The sequence below is a fragment of the Dendropsophus ebraccatus genome, chromosome 14 (assembly GCF_027789765.1).
Source record: "Dendropsophus ebraccatus isolate aDenEbr1 chromosome 14, aDenEbr1.pat, whole genome shotgun sequence".
NCBI classification, from domain to species: domain Eukaryota; kingdom Metazoa; phylum Chordata; class Amphibia; order Anura; family Hylidae; genus Dendropsophus; species Dendropsophus ebraccatus.
This window is the reverse complement of record NC_091467.1, coordinates 37,242,106-37,261,588: the sequence shown is the minus strand read 5'-3', so window position 1 is coordinate 37,261,588 and position 19,483 is coordinate 37,242,106. Positions and strand designations below refer to the sequence as shown.

The 19,483-nt window shown below is 42.4% G+C and overlaps 1 protein-coding gene across 4 annotated transcripts in view; it reads left to right on the top strand.

The window, feature by feature from the left end:
* LLGL2 (LLGL scribble cell polarity complex component 2) overlaps positions 1-19,483 on the top strand; it is a 79,012-nt gene that overhangs the window by 20,070 nt on the left and 39,459 nt on the right. For 3 of the 4 annotated variants that reach the window (XM_069951525.1, XM_069951527.1, XM_069951526.1), the window contains exon 2: positions 13,303-13,398. In XM_069951525.1, coding sequence (XP_069807626.1) covers positions 13,324-13,398 — 75 coding nt within the window. In that variant the 5' untranslated portion in view covers positions 13,303-13,323. Of the gene's footprint in view, positions 1-5,732; positions 5,752-13,302; positions 13,399-19,483 lie in introns of those variants that run through there. The other variant, XM_069951528.1, reaches the window with a different exon arrangement.

The window sequence follows — 19,483 nt, the reverse complement described above, 5'->3', positions numbered from 1 at the left end:
GCTCACTTAGTGCTAGAAGAGCATATCAGTTTATTAAACATATAAGTTTATTAAAGGGGTTATCCAGCACTACAGAAACATGGCCACTTTCCCCCTACTGTTGTCTCCAGTTTGGGTGGAGTTTTGAAACTCCGTTCCACTGAAGTAAATGGAGCTTAATTACAAACTGCACCTGAACTGAAGACAACAGTAGGGGGAAAAGTGGCCATGTTTTTGTAGTGCTGGATATCCCCTTTAATTTGCATGAGATTGCATCATACATAGCATAATGGCCTATATTATATATTCGGGCGGTAAAGTAGAGAAATGCAAAAACGTGGTAGCAGAACGCAGTCTGACTGAACAAACAACTATAGTGCAGAATACCCAACAAAAATAAAAACCAATTGACATATTAAGACATAATGTAATAAGACAAGTCTGCTACATGGGCGCAGTTATACCATGGAGACCAGACCTTATGTAAACCTATTTAAACTGACAGTATGGGGAATTGCAGCGTGAAATCCTCTGTGATTCCAGTACGTTTGAGCCCACCCTAATACCCCTATTACATGGGCTGATAGCAAGAAGCAAGCAAGCGCCAACACACCGACAGCAAGCTGGTCAGAATGGGGGGGCTGCTGGAGGGGTTCCCCAGATAATCTTTAAATCATTCGGAGAGCCCATAGAAGATAGCGACGGTCTGCTGCTGACACTCCTATTACACGGAACATCAACCAGAAGACCATCGTTATCGTTCAAAAATCTCTCATCATGTTGAAAGACAAGGATCGGCCAATCGTGCATGTTAGCTAATCGTTGCCTTTTAACAGGAGCTATTGCACCAAACTATTATCTGCGGAATATGGCCGATAATCACTCGGTGTATTAGGGCCTTAAGGCTGCATTCACACGTTCCGGGAAGTTGTCCGTGCGCACGGACAATTTTACAGCCCATTGCTTTCTATGGGGCTATTCAGATGTTCTGTGATTTCACGGATCCGTGACCCGTTCCGTTAAAAAATAGGACATGTCATTACTCGGAACGTATGCACGGAAAGGATTCCCCATAGAAATCAATGAGATACGTGTTTTTCACGGACGTACACGGATGTAACATCCGTGTTCATCCGTGAAAAACGCGGATGTGATGTAATCAATGTCATTTAAAATGCTGTAAGACAGATCCGTGAAAAAAACGGACACGGATACAAAACGGACTGTTTTGCACGGATCACGGAGGTAGCTCTTGGACCACAATCACGGACTGGGAAAATCACTGGCAGCACAGGCTCTTCTCCAGTGACCGGGCTGTCTGTGCACTTCCCCTTCATTTTATGGTATTGACTTTCCATTGTGTGTTGTAGACATTTATCTGCTAGGAGTCATAAATCCCACATGGTCTTTCTGAATCATCTGCTTGTTATTCTGGCCCCTCTGTCCTGTCCCAAGGCCCCACATTTTCTTTTTTTCTTTTTTTTTGTTCAGACACATCTTTTCTTCCTCTTGATACTTTTGCGAAGGTTCGGTTTACAGATTTACACACAAAAAATACCTTATATTACTGGATAAAGGGCTTTTTTGTGGTCAGGTTTTCCATACTCCTCCTTGTAAGTGGTTAACACCGTGCTTTGTATTTTTCATTTCTATTTCTTTATGCTTAATAATTTTATATGCAAAAGCTTAGTAGGCTGCGTTATTGTATACAGCGAAAAAAGTATGTTCTGATCCTTGTCAGTGGGTAGGGAAACAGATCCTGCTGTATGGCATACCACAGCATGCATTAAGTATACATTGTTATCCTCTTGAAAAATATAAAATGTCTATGCTAAAAGTAAATATGAATGCAGTGTGAGCCCAGCCTGGGGGTTTCCTGTGTGTATTCTTGACTCATACACTTTTATATATTTAGAGAAGGGCAGGTCCTGATGTCTGAGCTCTTGTCTCTACCTCTGTGAGTCTCCAGATTTGTTTGTTCTCCATAAGAATAAAAATGTGGGGTTTACAGAAGTATTCTCCTCTAGCAGTATAGCTTTTTGTAGAAAGAATGATGCCTCACAATAACACCATATGGTGGCACACAGAAAACCTACATATCTATTGTATGGGTCTGTGGAATCTCCACGTGCAGACACTTGACATATGCATCAGCCGTCTGTGATTTTTTTTATGTTAGAACCATCACACAGAAAGCTGTACCAAACCTTTATTCTAATACTTAGAAGTGATTGAGATTGTATACGTCTATACAAATCACTAGTCAGACTACAGATAGTTACATAGTTAGTATGGTTGAAAAAAGACACATGTCCATCAACCTTAGAAGATCTATTCCCCATATTTCTTGTAGGGGCTATTTATATATTTAAATAAATTAATTAATTATGTCTCTTCTCGAGATTAAATTCTCTTTATCTTTCCTCAGACTAAGATTCTCCATTCCCCTTATTAGTTTAGTTGCCCGTCTTTGTACCCTTTCCAGCTCTATAACATCCTTTCTATGAATCCAAGAAGAGGAGAAAAACATCCTTTCTATGAATCGGGTACCAAAACTGGACACCATACTACAGACAAGGCCGCACCAAAACTTTATAAAGCGGTAATATTATATCCCTGTCCCCAGAATCCATGCCTGTTTTAAAGGGGTAGTGCGGCGCTAAACAATTATTCACTAAATAACACACATTATAAAGTTATACAACTATGTTCCACCCCCCCCCCCCCAACCCACCGACCCACGCTAGACCCGGAAGTGTGATGCACTATACTGATTCGTGTCGACCCCCGTTCGCCATCTTGGGACAATGATGTCATCTTCGGGAGGCCAGCTGGACCGCACCAGCCCTCCTTCATGCCGCGCCCCCCCCCTGCGGTGTTATCAGCTGCTCAGCCGCGATTGGCTGAGCACAGTTATGCTCAGCATATCGCAGCTGAGCAGCTGATGATGCGGCAGAGGGGGGCCGTCATGAGGGATGGCTGGAGCTGTTTGTCCAGCCTCCCGAAGATGACATCATTGTCCCAAGATGGCGGACGGATGTCGACACTAATCAGTTGAGTATAGAGCACTACACTTCCGGGTCTAGCGCGGGTGGTGGTGGGGGAACACAGGGAAGGGGGCCATTCATTGTATAACTTTGTAAGGCTCCGTTCCCACTGAGCAAAGCTAGCGGAATTCCGCAACGGAATTGTCCGCCGCGGAATGCCGTTAGCCTCCCGCTCATAATGGGACTCTATGGGAGGCGCGCGCTCCTGCCCTGTCCGCGCTGAAGAATGAACATGTTCATTCTTCAGCGCGTATAGAGCAGCAGCGCGCGCCTCCCATAGAGTCCCATTATGAGCGGGAGGCTAACGGCATTCCGCGGCGGACAATTCCGTCGCGGAATTCCGCTAGCTTTGCTCAGTGGGAACGGGGCCTTATGTGTGGTATTTAGTGAATAATTGTTAATGCATGACAATATCCTGCTTGCCTTATGCTGCGTTTACACAGACAGATTTATCTGACAGATTTTTGAAGCCAAAACCAGGAACAGACTATAAACAGAACAGGCCATAAAGGAAAGACTGAGATTCCTCCTTTTTTTAAAATCCATTCCTGGCTTTGGCTTCCAAAATTGGTCAGATAAATCTCTCTGTGTAAACTCACCATTAGAAGCAGCTGGCTGACATTGTGTGCTGCTCTGTAATCTATTATCTACGAGTACACCCAGATCCTTCTCTATCAGCGGAACTGCCCCTAGGACATATGAGGCATATAGGTTATAAGTACCCATGGAATATTGTGTACAATGTTATGCACCTGTATACAAAAAGGATAAGGCTGAAATGAAGAGGGAACTGAGGAGGCAATGCAAGTTATTAACAAGAGTGGGTGGATTGCAAAACTAAAGGCCCTATTACACTAAACAGTTATCGGCCATATCCGTCAGGTAATCATCTTGTGTAAGGGTACTATTACACGGAACGATAATCGCCCGAATTGTCCCGATTTGGGCAATTATCACTGTGTAATCAATACAACGATCAGCCGATGACAACTATCATCGGCTGATCGTTGATATAGGTTAGAACCTATATTTGTCGGACACAGACCGCGCATCGCTATGTGTAATAGCGGTGCGCGGCCTGCGACTGACGATATACATTATCTATCCACGCTCCTGCGGTCCGCTTCTCCCCGGGTTCCGCGCGCTTTAGCTTCAGAGCGGCCTGTCAGCTGACAGGCCACTCAGCCAATCACAGGCTGCGGCGGTCCCAGTCTGTGATTGAGCGGCCTGTCAACTGTCGCTAGAGCGGGCGGAACCTGAGGAAAAGCGGACCGCAGGAGCAGCCCTGCAGCGTGGATAGGTAAAGTATATAGTTTAAGCAAGGGCTGCAAGGACATCGGTAACTATGTCCTTGCAGCCCTTGTTAAACGATTATCGGCCCAGCAAACCAGCGCTGTTCTAGCAGATCGGTGCTCGTTTACTGGTATTATCGGGCTCCCATTGGCCCGTGTAATACCATCCTAAGGGTATAAACCCACACACCGTATATGCAGCAGATATGCAACAAATACGCAGCAGATTTGTTGGTACAGATTTGATGCTGTGTTCAGTTATTTAGATCTAATCTACTGCGATTTTGCTGCGAGTTTGCTGCGTATCGCAGCAGTAAATACGCTGCATATACGGTGTGTGGGTTTATACCCTAACAAGACAACTATCAGCCCTCATGAATGATGTTGGCTGATCATTGTATGTTGTCTTTCAACATGTTGAAAGACAACCGACTAAAGCCCCTATTACACAGGGCGGCTGAGAGGAGCAAATGAGTGCTGTCAGCGCTCTTTTGCTCCTCGTTCCGCACTCGCTGGCACTGCAGCTAGCGGGTGGGTACAGGGGGGGCTGCCCAGGTGATCGCCCAGGCAGTCCATAGCAGATCCGCGGAGCGTCTGCAGCAGATCATTGCTATATTAGTCGTTTGTCTTTCAACATGTTGAAAGACAAATGAGAGCAACGATAAGCCGATATCGTTCATGTTGGCTGATCGTTGCATTCTATTACACAAGACTATTATCGGCCGAATGCGGGCGATAATTGTTTCATGTAATGGGGCCTTAAGATAGCAACGATCTGCTGCCGTCGCTCCGTGTACCAATCACTCGGGCAGCTCCCTGCGCCCCCTTCCTACTCTTAAACCCTTGCTGCTGATGCACGCCCGCAGCCAGTGTGGAATGAGGGACAGGCGAGCGCTGACAGCACTCATTTACTCCTCTGCATCACCCCCTGTAATAGGGGCTTAAAGGGGAACTCCAGGTAGAGGTTAAAAAAATGAAACTTCTGCAGAAGCATAACGCATTACTTACCTGTCTATTCCAGTTTTGAAAGTACCAAAAATCCATTTGTTTGTTTTTTTTGCTCTGTATTGTGTTTCTGTCTTTCCTGGTTTAACATTTCCCAGAATGCAATGCTTTCCCTCATGTGACCATCACAGCCCCCACCCATTACAATCAGAAAAATTAGTGCTGCACCTGCTTCTGGCTGGTCTGAGATGGTGAATCAGTCAGGGGATTGCCTTAGCCAGCCAAGCCTCCTGTGACATCAAGCCCTGCCACCTGTTTGTATCATCAGCAAACACACACAATGTGAGACAGAGGCATGTAAGATTTGTCTCCTGGGGGGGGGGGGGGGGAGAGCAGAAGGAGCAAGAGACAAAGTGACTTGGCACATAGGCCATTTTTTTTTTACTTCCTGGATTTCTATCAGCTACCAGTGTGACAGAACCGTACAGGTACAGTAATACAATGTATAGACACATCTATATAACTTTTAATGTACTTTTAATAGAAAACAAGTTTTTCTTATCTGGAGTTCCCCTTTAAGGTGTCCTCCATGTCTAGAGAAAAATAAGGTTTCACCATCAACCCAAATTTGGGATTCTTTACTGTAACTGTATTGATCCTATGGCACTCTCTGCCACATGGTATTGTGATGGTTTGTCGATTGAATACGCCCAAGAGGGGTCTGACTGGATGTTTTCCCTGAAAAATGTATTAGAACAACTAGATTTCTGGAGGTGTGAAGTGGATTCAGTTATTTATTCCATAGTTTGAATTAGGAAGGAAGTTTTCTCCTAGTATGGGGAAATTGGTGCCTGCTGTGTACTATAGGGCTATTCCCATCTCGCCTAACATAGTTATACTGACGAGGATCATCAAGTTAAATATTTATAACGTTCGTTTAGTGAACTTCCTCCCTTTTCTAAAAGCAGTGGTCTGGCTGGTGTACATGTATCTGTCGCATACATATTTATATATTGTACAGTGTATATATACACTATGGGGCAGATTTATTAAATTAGCCCCCTCTGCTGTAGGCTCACGCAACAATCTACACCTGCTTCGGAGTAGATGTAGGTTTATGCTTGGTTTTTCCTGGTGTAAACCATAATAATTTAGGAATGAGAGGAGACCACCCATCAGGCGACTAGAAGTTACGGCTACGGTAAGAATCTGAACCCTTCCTGTGGCATAAGCCAAGGGCGCAGGTTACCTAAATCTGCCCCTATATCTCTATACATCTACATTAGAGCTGAGCAGACTTTAAGCGCGCTTTGGTTCGTTGGTTCGTTCAAACCCGAGCATGCAGCATTTTATTAGCGGTGGTTGCTGACGTTCGATGCAGCTCTATGGAGTCCTGGAAAACAACCATAGGCTGCCTAGGGCTGCATCCAACTTCCGCAGCAGCCACTGATCGCATGCTGCATGTTTGGGTATCGGACGAGCCCAAGTTACTCAAAGTTTGCTCAGCTCTAATATACATTATGGCTATATATACCAGCCAGACAAGTATAACAATGTTAGTTGGTATGGGAATACCCCATTAAATAAAGTCTATCTGTTAAGGCACTATTCCACAGAACAATTATCAGCCGATAATCGTCTCGTGGAATAGAAGGTAACGATAAGCTGACATCGTTCATGTCGGCTGATCATTGTGTCGCTTGTTTTTCAAATATGTTGAAAAACAAGCGACTGTGATAGCGGTCGCTCTGTGGAATAGGAGCGGTGGCAGCAGACCGCCACTATCCTCTATGGGCTGCCCAGACGATCTAGCGATTACCTGGGCAGCCTCCCCACAGCCACTCACCAGCTCGCTGCCGACAAGACAAATAGCGGCGGCAGCAAGTGGGGAACGAGGCTGACAGCGCTCGTTGGCTCCCCCGTGGAATAGGGCCTTTAGCTGCAATTCTGGTTCCAAATTGCTGACACTTTTAGACAACTGTTAGACTAAGGAGACACATGGTACCGTTCATACATCGGTACCTTTCATACATGCTTCCAGAATGTAGAAAAATTATTTTCTTTTCCGATGCAAACTGTCAGAGAGGCTTTCCCAAGCTCCTGAAGTGGTTGATTAAGAGAATAGTAAAACGGACAGCACATCAAGCATTTGTTGCACATGATCAGACAAGCTGTGCAATGAAAGTCTATGGGGCATGTGTCTTTACATTGCCACAGAGTGGGGAGCGGGCAGTGCGGTCCTCTCCCCTCTCAATCTACTGATCGTCAGGGTCTAAACACTTAAACCCTGATTGATGAAAACTTTTAACATGTCAAAAAGGTTTTTTTTGGTGACAGGTAATGAAATGTTAATAAAAATAAATGTATAACTCCATATCAGCATGAGTTTATGAGGAATTGGCCCTGTCAGACTGACCTGTGGTATATCTTGAATTTTCCAAAGCATTTGATGCTGTGCCACATACAAGGTTGAAATTACACATAGGAATACTTGGACTGGGAATAATGTAAGTAACTGGCTAAGTGATAGACCAGTTAGAAGCCTCTTTACCTGTCAATCATCCCTGCAGAGCATGCTGACAGGCAGAGAGCCGTGACTAGTCACCGCCCAGATGACTAGTTTTCGGCCTCTCTTCCTGCAACGCATGCCGGAATAAGACAGCATTCTCTCAGATATTTCCCCCATGAGGACGGCACACAGAGTATGCATTATAATAGTGATTGGTTCCTTTTAAGGACCAGTCTCAGATTTCTGCTGCCAGAATACATGTAGGATCTGATGCAGACGTAAACCTGAACAGTGTAGTATCAGATATGGTGGTCATTTTTTTTTTTTTTTCCAATTTATAATCCCTGCTAAATATCTGTCTATAAATGTCAAACTCTGTCAGTCGCCCCTTATAGAATAGAGATACTCGGCTGGTATAGGTAACTTTGTAAAACCTGATAAAATGCTGCAGAGTACACTTTTTCTTTATCAATGATGAATATTCCCTATAACATTAAAGCCATTGGGGGAGATTAATCAAACATGGTGTAAAGTGAAACTGGCTCAGCTGCCGCTAGCAACCAATCAGATTCTACCTTATATTCTCCAAAGAGTCTGGAAGGAATGAAAGGTGTAATCTGATTGGTTGCTAGGGGCAACTGAGCCAGTTTCACTTTACACCATGTTTGATAAATCTCCCCGATTGTGTGTATAAATTTAACATGAATGAAGACTGTCCAGTGCGAGTGGGCGGCTGTAATATTAGGATATAGTTATGGTGCAGTATACCGTCTGCGTTCACACCTTTTTCCCATAAAACATATAGTAGTCTACAGGTCACAGCCTCAGCTTCTACGCCCATTACATGTTGAAAGTGCAAACACACCCAGAAACCTGTGAGCTGCTGGCTCAGTGCCATCCTATGCCAGACGATCAGTGAAACTCTGCACAGGGTGTATGAAGTAGATGTACAGCACCACACATGCGGCTGTCTTAGCATTTATTAGACTTGGAGAGTAGATTTAGTATGCACAGCTCTTTCTGTTGGATATAAGGGCAGTACAGTAGAGAGTGGTGGAATCGCTCCAGGCTCTCCTTGTATGGGAATAGTATGCAGACAATTACAAAAGCTGAAAGAACTTTCACGTACAAGAAAGGAGGACATTTTGGGTCAGTGGAGCCATTCTTAGCCGAGAAAGACACCAAGCAAACATTCTCTACTAGATGTAATACAGAAAACAGGCTGTAAAAAACATCGGAATCATTTATAACCACTCATGTTATTGTGGATACTAGAGAGTAGCTGTCAGCTCTCCAGACATGCTTGCTTTAGTAAATACTTGTGTTACAATTGTGGAGCATATTATCCTGGAACTCTATAGGGCCACTTTTCTTTTATTCTGCTAAAGAATGACTTGTCAACTATTGCTACGCAATTTCCCACGCTGGTCATTGATAACATCCTGCCCCCGATTTATTAAGTGACCCTGACCTAAAAATACATCTCCTGGTGCAGCAGCGGACCAACATGCATCAAAGTGAAATCTTTGATGAATTGTATCATTATACTATTGTAAATGTAATGGACTGCAGTGGCCACACACCCTTTTGCTATTCTCTGAATGGCATAACAGCATTGTGGTAACAGTATAACATCGTTCTTTAAAGATTGAGAACCCCTTGTGCAGGAAAGTGTAAAACAGCAATGTTTTTTGGACTGTTAGCCCTTATAAAAAATAGAAATATAACAAATAGAAAATATAAAGTGCCAGAAATTGACCTTTTTAATTTTAGATTTATTTTTTTTCTGGTGCTGGAGCATAGTATATAAGATTCTGTAAGGATATCAGTCCTCCTATCATAACATAATTGATCAAATTTTTGAGCTTGTTCATGGTTGTAAACAGTTGGGCCCTTTTATTGTCATGTCCCACATAGAAGGGAAAAGACCCACACTGCAGTATAAATATTTTCCTAACTTGTGTTGTTGATCGTGTGGAGTGAATATAGAAAATAGCTGAAATTCCTCTTTCAGGTCAGGAGGAGTTATACAGCTCAAGTAGTGAACGTGTGAGTGTGAAAGGATTTCAAGTTGATTTTTGAACAGGACATTTCCAGTATAAGGCTGCATTCACATGTCCCGTAAAAGTGTTCATGGTTGCGGATCCGCCACCACAGACAATTTTAGGAACCATTCAAATGAATGCAGAAATTTACACAATCCGTGCTGCAAACCGCTAAAAAATAGGACATGTCCTGGTGCGGATTGAAGCACGGATAACCCCGCCCGGCAGCAAAGATGACAACTACTCACCTACTCCTCCCGTGATGGTGAACATGTGAGCCAGCCGGCACGGGGGAGTGAGCGATTTAGTTGTCTTCTGTGCTCCTGTCCTCTCTGCTGCAGGGGGGCTGCACTTTGGGGGATCCGTGCCGCAATCCTCCTCTAGTCATCGTAATAGAGAGATCGTTTGGCCGGTGAAAGGCTCATCATCTGATTGTTACTTTGGGTCCAGCCCTAAAATCATCGGACGTTACGGGTAATAGTGGTGTGCAGCAAACAGCTTATGATTTTAGTATGAAATAATAAATATATTTACTCACCACAACCTTGGTGTCCTCAGAGTGGGGAAGGCCTCCCAGGACACCAGGGAACATGGTAAGGTGAGTTAACATTTTATTTTATACTAAAGTGCTGCACGGACAATGCAGATTGGGGCTCCAGGAGTGGTAGCGCCATCCCCAGTTCTTCAAACTGCTCCATTAGCATAAGGGTCTATTCACACGTCAGTATATTTTCCAATCCGCAATTTTGAATCCGTAAGCAATCCACAAATTTTCATCCGTATTGCATCCGTAAATACGGACCCTATAGAGTTGTATTGGGTGTGTCAGTTACTGTCCGTACTAGGGCCTGTCCTTTTTTTTTTTTTTTTTGCGGAACGGATTGCAGCCCAGTACACAACACGGATGTGTGTATGGGTCCATTGAAATACATTGGTCCTATTTTTCTACGGATCCGCAATTGCGGCCAGGAACAGGATGTGTGAATAGGGCCTAAGGATCTAACTCCTAACTGCCTGGGATAGAGAGACTGTTTGGCCGGTGAAAGGCTCATCAGCTGATTGTTACTTTAGGTCCAGCCCAAAAAATCATCGGACGTTACGGGTAATAGTGATTTGCAGCAAACAGCTTATGATTTTAGTATAAAATAATAAATATATTAACTCACCACCACCTTGGTGTCCTCGGAGTGGGGAAGGCCTCCCAGGACACAAGGGAACATGGTAAGGTGAGTTAACATTTTATTTTATACTATAGTGCTGCACGGACAATGCAGATTGGTGCTCCAGGAGTGGTAGCACCATCCCCAGTGCTTCAAACTGCCCCAAAGGATCTAACTCCTAACTGCCTGGGAATGGCAACAAGGATGAAGGTTAGGGTGCCTTTACACAGACGGATCTTTGAAGCCACACCAGGAGAAATCTTAGTCTTTCCTTTATGACCTGTTCCCTGTTTATAGTCTGTTCCTGTCAGATAAATCTCTTTCTGTTAGGGCACCCAAGAAACTACTCTCTATCCTCAGCGCTGTGTGGACAAAAGGGACATATTACTCTAAAATGACCAATGATTTTATCTGTTATAATTTTTTTCTTTCTTTTGGGTTGATGTTTTAGGGAATTCACAACCAATAGTTTTCCATAGTTTTTAGGGGTATTCTGGATAGTAGGGTTTTTTATTTTTTTATATGTGTGTTGCTGAGGCTGCAGTGATATAAAAAAAGAAATACACATGCTATTCAATCCTGGTGGTCCCTGTGTGGCAGCTTCTAGTTCCTTGCTGGTGATGCTGGCTGTGATTAGCTGAGTGGCAGTGACAGGTCTGTCTTGGAAGTAGCAGCCCCTGGAGATCCAGGGGTTTGTGTATATGTATATACTATTCTGAAGACCCATTACATTTTGTAACCTAAATGTGATTTATTTATATATTTTCGACACCTAAAATGTAAATGCCTCCTACCATGCCTCCAATGATAACTGTCCTTTACCACCCAGCATGACGCTCTCTCATACATTGTACTTTGGCTGAGATATTTAGTGAAGAATCTGCACTTTATGCTACTTGTAAGTGTGTCTTTTCAATATAGAAGTTTATCCCGAGTTTTTATTTTTATTTTGAGAAATCTGTTGAAAGTAATTTTTTACACAAAGCATATAGTTTTCTTCAAGCCACCTAGTAGAAGTATAAGCTCTGACTAATCACGTGTGAGTATACTAAAAATAGGACTGCTACTATGCACCCGCCCCTATGTACCGCACTGCCACAGCAGTCTGTACACAGCATATACTTTGTGTCTGACAGCAGTATGTACTGGATTATGCATAGACCTCTAACTTTATAAATCTGTCTGTGCGGCATCACCTTCATACTACTCAGCTAGACTTGTAAGATCTGTTGTTGACTCTCTGGTGACCTCATTATCATTGAGCTGCTTTCAGTATCAGGACTTCTGCACAAGGCTGCCAAATTACCTATTGCATCATTCACAGTAATGTTTGAAGAACTCAAGGCCATTGACTCGTGCTTGACATCATTTAAATGGACACTGCCTCTTTAAAAAAAAATAAAATCAACTTTTGATCAGTTGGAGTCTGGGTATTCAGATTCCAACCAATTGGTAGAAGGATGAAGGAGAAGTGTGCTAAAAGTGTTGTCTTCAAAATCTAAATTTTTGACATGTCTCTACAACATGTCAAAAGTTTTTTTTTTTTGACAGGTACACTTTAAAGTACTCAGAGCCACTTTTTTTTATTAGGATAATCTACGCCACAGAAATAGTTCAGGAACAAGAAAAAGAGTTCAAGGTGTTGACTTGACCTTGAAATTCTTAAGATCTTTCTCAAATTCTGCTTACGTATGTGTTTGATGGGGTCTGGTCTGGTACATCTTGGTGCCAGATACCACAGAACACCTTAAGAGGTTCTTGTGCGGTACAGATAGTTCATATCTGTATAGACCCATCACTCTAGTACCCAGGACGTCCTGGGTACTAGAGTATGATACTGGATATTGGGTCTAAATCCCTATCCTGAGCTTGCTGCTTAATGCACAGTAGTTGTTTGCTAATGTTCTCTTCCTACAGTAATCTAAGCAGAAATCCCTTAATTTTGTTATAATTAAAAGCAGTGTTCCTTGTCTGTACTAGACTGGCTAGAAAGACTGGTAATATATCCTCCAGTCGCTGCTACCAGCTGGGGGGTAAAGGTTCAGTGTGTGCAGCTGTCTGCAGGTTAATGATTAATGTATTTCAGCGACCTGCTCTATATAATCTATAAATACAGCTGTATACATGTACAATGTGTGTGTGAGGGTTTATTTTTTTGTATGCAGTTCTTATTGGCAGTGCCCATGCACATTTGATTCCTATGCCCAAGGCTTGTATTGTTGTAGTTTTTTATTCATGCTCTGTACTAACACCATTTCTCGCTGTGATATCCATCATGGAACTTGTGTTTGTGGAGTCATTTTTGTTTTCTCATTGGATTTTCAGGGTGTCGCAGGAGCTGCAGAAATGAAACGCTTCCTGAGGTCTGGTCAAGACTCTGTGAGGGAGAGACTGAAAAGGGACCTGTTCCAGTTTAACAAGGTGACAAGAAATGAAACACTGGTCCTGGCAGACATCTTCATCTGAATGTTTCTTTATTGTTCTCTTCTATTATTTTAGTATATTAATTATTTATTTGCTGTGACCATCTGCTGCTTGAACTCCTTTCCACATGAGTGCTAGTAATACAGCTGAGAACGATGGCCCAGATTTCCTGTAACATCTGAGGCAACAGCCTTATTTGCTCTTAGCAATCCGTCCCAGCTCTTTTATGTCTTGTATTGCTCTGGTAAAATAAAAGCTGAGCTCTGAAATACAAGTATTCGCTAAAACAGATTTGTCAGGAGAGGTACAGGTAGAATTTTTGCATTTGTAATTAATTAAATTGATTCCTAATGAAAACTAAAGACAGTGTCTGGGTTATAAAAGAAAAAAAAAAGCCCTGTAACTTTTTATAAAGCATTGAAAGAAGGAGTCCAGTGGGGAAATAAAAAAATAATTAAGGGCGAGAGGGTGGGGTAAAAATAAAAAAACTACTTGGTGCCTGCACGGAGCTGCGTCCCACTCCTGGGCCCCGCTGACAACTGGCTACGTCACAACACAGCTAACGGATGCCCAGCTCCGCCAGTCAGTGACTAGGGGGGACACCGCCGCAGTCGCTGATTGGCTGAGTGGGCTTAACCTCACTAGTCTGTGACGTACCCGGAACCGGGTAAAAAAGACAGGCAGCGGGTCCGGGAGCTCCATGATGCTGCTCAGTGTGGGCCCCGGCAATGGTGAGCATGGTGTGTTTTTTATTTTCCGCCCACCCCCTGCACATAATTTTTTTTTTTAAGTTAGACATCAAACTGAGAAACCGCATGCTTATTGAAATTTTTTCTTTATAACAGTCTCCATTCTTGCCATCGATACAGTATTTCTGTTCAGAATCATGTATCAGTCCGACTACTGCTTTTAGAGCAGAGTGGTGGTCGGTAACTTAGACAACCAGCTGTCAACAATGGGAGGGAAGAACAGCATATCAGGAGAAAGAGACAAGTTTGCTAAATGAATGTATTTGCAAAAATGTTAACAAGTTTAACTATAATAGTTTAGATGGGAAAACCACTTTAAATACACGTGAATGTACCATATAATCAGTGTGGTTATTTTAAGCAATCACATTGTCGTACCTTGAAAAATAAGAGAATGTAGATGCCACGGGAGCAAATGTTCCCTCATGACAGACCAATGCGCTCTTATATAAAATGTTTGATAGGTAAAGGGAGTAGTTTGGCATCTTTTGGCTGCACCAAATAAACTGTAAATATTCACAATTTTTAGTCATTTCATTATATTTAAAAAAAAAAAGTCTCTAAAAACAGAAATTTAAATTTTTTAGCATAGAAGGTGAATTTATGAGATCACTTCATAAAACATAGACTAAGATCCCAAGATAAAGTAGTGCTACATTACTAAAGAAGGGGAAAGCTGAAAGTTGTCTACAGGTGGACTACAATAGCTATTATATATTCCTTATATCAATACAATATGCGCCCTTGTTCAAAAGAACTTGATTAATTTATGTGGCCACTACCCAGAAACCCAGGTATCCGGATCCGTTCTGCTCATGCTATGGGGTGACCAGTTGGACTATGACTAGAAGCAGTGTACAGGAGAACACTACCAGCACCCTTACCACTGCAAGACACAGGCCGCATAGTGAGAATACTTTTCCTATATCACCATTGAGGTAGCACTTTTTGGAAAAATCTTTTCTCTATAACCATATTTAGCAATTAATCTTCATTTCATTAGAAGATGTGTCAACCCCTAAACAAGTGTACCGAGCCTATTACACAGCTCGATCATTGTGAGACCAAGGCTCCACAGGGATCGCTAGCCATGTTCATGTAGCCTTATTCTTTAATCCACCATTACCATAAATCGAATTAATCGGAGAGATGTACGGTCGATGGAAGATTATCTTTTGACATGCTTAAAGACCCTAATCAGCCAATGAACAAGTGTTTACTCCCTCATTAGGTGATCAATCGCTCTGTTACACGGCATATACCAAGCGACTACATTTTGGAGTGTTTTATGTACATAGTAATTTTTTTTAATGTCATATGCATGTGCAGGGTGCATATATCACCAGAGCACTCGGCCACTGAACAACAGTTCAGATGAAGAACGCTATATTTGTACACGGCAGGGAGTCAGGAGCTGATAGGCTTCTCTTTAAACCTCTCTATGCCTGTGTCTGTGAGCTCAGAGTTGCTTATGAAGATGTCAGAGAGGAGATCCCTTCCTGTGTCCACAAAGGGAGTGCGGAAGAGGGACCAATGCATTATCAGAGTGGACATAGACAAACACATTTTAGATGTCCAGAGCGGGTCAGTATGAGAAAAAACAGGCAAGACATACAGGTTATATGTGTATATTAGACATAGGGTGGTATTGGGAAGAGGGATTGTTTAGAGTATTGATTTAGTTACCCACATAACCCCTTTAATGCATTAGTTGTGCTGAATAGTGGATTGAAGGATCCATCTTTACCTTTGGACAAGAAATGACAATGACCTAGTTTGTGGCGTGCCAGCAACCTGTCCCTGCATATTGTGTGTCATGTCAGAGAAAAGCATTGATGCTGAAGTGTTTATGGTCCCATGAGGAATCATGACTAAGGATTTCTGGGAAACTGGAGCAATATATTTATAGCAAAGTATGCAAGAGGATTAATATTTCTTTTATCCAAAACTAATTGAAACATGGACATAAGTGATTGTTAAAGGTGTGTTATCCAGGATTAGAAAAACATAGCTGCTTTCTTCTAAAAACAGTGCCACTCAACAGTATCATCAGGCTATATTTGGTATTGTAACAACGCCTCCATTCACATCAATAGAATTGAGCTGCAATACCACAGAGTGAGGCTCTTCCTAGGATAAAGCCTCTATGGTTTTCGAATTCTGGATAACACATGTTAGCTGTGGTATGGGTGTGTGTTGCTTTCCATAAATCATTGCTACAGTTCCTTTCACACAGGTGGTTGTCACTCCCAAACAACATTACATTTATACCTGGTCGACCTGCTGCTGGGACGCACAAACAGGAGAAATTAGGAACCTTTGTAACCACATCCTCTCATCTCCTCATATGTCACTATGAAAAGAAAGAAATACTGGATTTTTCTTAGTGCTATCTGTCTGCGTTAAGGATCCGCTTCTGTCAGCAATGAGTTCTAGATATGGTAGCACATATTGCAAATTTACTTTAAGGGTGCCTTCACACATGCCGTATGAGTTCCGTATCGGTGAAAGCCACTGTGAGACTGTGTACTGTCATGGCCTATGGACTCTACATTCTCACAGTGAATTTTCATTTGGCTTACTTAGTCACTGTTGTGGAATTTTTTTTGCAGAAATCAATAGTCCAGGCGATTTTAAGAAACTTTGTAATTGGTTTTATTAGCCGAAAAATGAATTTTTATCATGAAAAAGCAGTTTGAAGCTCTTCCCCTGTCTTCATTGTTCTCCAATGGAGAGAGGAATAAGAGACACCAAAACAGGACAACAAATTACCCTCTGTCCTCTCTCCTTTGATGTCACCACTGACCTATCTGACCTCTGAATAGCACTCTGAAAAGCTCCTCTGCTGAGTAATCCTTTGTTCTGTTTTCTGCTGCTGACATTTCTCCTCCTCCGTCTCTCTCCCCCCCCCCCCCCCCCCTACTTATAGAACAGACAGGACTCGTCTGATTTGATCGTTCCTGATTCTGAGCAGTGGATGACAGAAAGGAGAGGGAAGGGGGGGGGGGCCTGGGAAAAGTCTTTTTAAATGCAAATAATGGCATATTTGCCTAATAAACCCATTTACAAAGTTTCTTAAAATCGCCTGGACTATTGATTTCTGCAAAAGAAAATTTCACAACAGTGACTCTTTAACTTAGCATCTGCCAGGCTAACAAGTGAATACATTACCTATCCATGCTGCTGTCCCACTCAGCAAGTCAGTGACTGCGGCGGGACAGCACACTGGCTGAGCGGAACATCCTTCACCCGGGAACCAAAGAAGCAAGCTGGAGCGTGGACAGGTAGATGAAGCGCGCAAGCAGATGCTAAGTTAAGTAGGCTTTAGGTAACAGTACAGAGTATCACAGCGGAACTCGCAGCATGAAATCCGCAACAATTATGGTACATGTGAAGGCACCCTAAAACATAAAAGATGCTGGCTCCAGAATTTTTTTTTTTCTCCATGCCAACCTGTGGACAACTAAGTGAATAATAAATGCTTTAGTACCCTTTAGGGTGATCATGCATTTTCCTTTAAAGGGGTTATCCAGCGCTACAAAAACATGGCCGCATTCTGACAGAGACAGCATGACTCTTGTGGTTTGCAATTAAGCTCGATTCACTTCAATGGAAATGAGTTGCGTAACCCCACCCAAACTGGAGACAAGAGAGGGGCTGTCTCTGGAAGAAAGTGGCCATTTTTGTGTAGCACTGGATAACCCCTTTAAGCTTAATTCACTTCAATAGAACTAAGCTGCATAACCACACCCAAACCACAAGAGTGGTGCGGTTTCTGGAAGAAAGCAGCTGTGTTTAGCTGTATGTAAAGTATATGCACATCATGTGCACTCATGCATCATTGTATATCTGATGCATTAGGGTGACTTTACCAACTTGAGGGTCCAAGGCATTAAAAAGGTTAAGGAGAGACCTTTAGGATTTGCATTCTTTAAACCACCCTATCTGGCCTCAGTCATAAACAAGACTTGATCCTTAACCGTTAAGTCTATCCATGTGATTTGGTTTGCATAGCTTTCATATAGTGTTGGCATGGCCCCCCCCCCTTTTTGGCTGGGTTCACACTGCATTTTTGTGCCATTTTTGTACATTTAACGGAAACAAAAACACAGCCTAGTTGCATTACAACTCTCCATATTTATTAATAATAATTCTTTAATTTGTATAGCCACCAACTAATTCTGCAGCACTTTACATAGTTTGTCAATTCTGGATATTTAATCGTGCAACACTTATCCACATTTGGCTTTGTCAATGATATTTAGGATTTTCTCTGTCTAGACACTAGCAAGATGTGCTGGATCCAGTCCTATAATTGTTGGAGCTTTAGCTGGTCAGGCCAAGAGGGTGTTTTCCGTCGAGCCCGATTGGCTGACCTCCCCAGTATTGTATCGTTGATCATAATTATTACAGTTGCATACGTTATATTTAATTTGCTTTTCTAGCTTAACCGGTTGAGAAGGTGGTTTCAAAATGTCTCTCCAATGCAGAACCTGATTCATTTAAAGAGCAAGTATCATTGATAACCACAGCTAGTGCACAAACCAGTTATTATTGTGCAAGTGCAGCCGGGAAAATCCAGACTTCTTGAATTACACCTCATTTTAGAAAAGAGTTAAAACCTCACAGAGAGCAGAATATCCAGTATACTTTTTCCCATGCTCCTTTGCCAACTCATAGGCTTATAGACTTTCTTTTTATGTAGTCCTAGTTAAGCTTATGTTAATGTTTTTCTTTCTATAATCCAACTAACCAAGGATCTTGCAGATAATTATATAGACATCTTGGGACTAATATGGAAGGATGTAAATTGTAATTGTATTCTTCAGTTTGACTTCACAAATACCATGCACAGCTAAATGAATACACCCCAACAGATTTGTCTGATAGCCTTTATTCTGGAATCACACTGAAGGTTTTGTGCCCAAACCAGGAGAGGATCCAACAGAAAAGAGAAGTACATGTACTCCCTTTTTATATTTTCTATCCTATTTGAATCCACTGGCTTTGGCACAAAAACTGCAGTGGTAGTTTTCCAAAAAACTTTCTGTGTGTGATTCCAGCATTAGTTTCCTATCCAAATCAACATTTTCAATGGGTTATCATGTTACAAAATACTCCCACAAATGCGGCCCATTGATTGCAAACAAGATTTGTTAATTTGCTCACACAAAAAAGTAATTTTGCTAACAAGTTTATTGAAGACCTTAGAAATTAGAGTCTGTTCACATGTAGCAAATGAAATCCGCTTCAGTACTTTGTACATTACAGTCTATGGGCCCTGCATTCTTGCAGCAGATTTTCATTCCTCTGCTAAAATGGCTTAGCTCAGT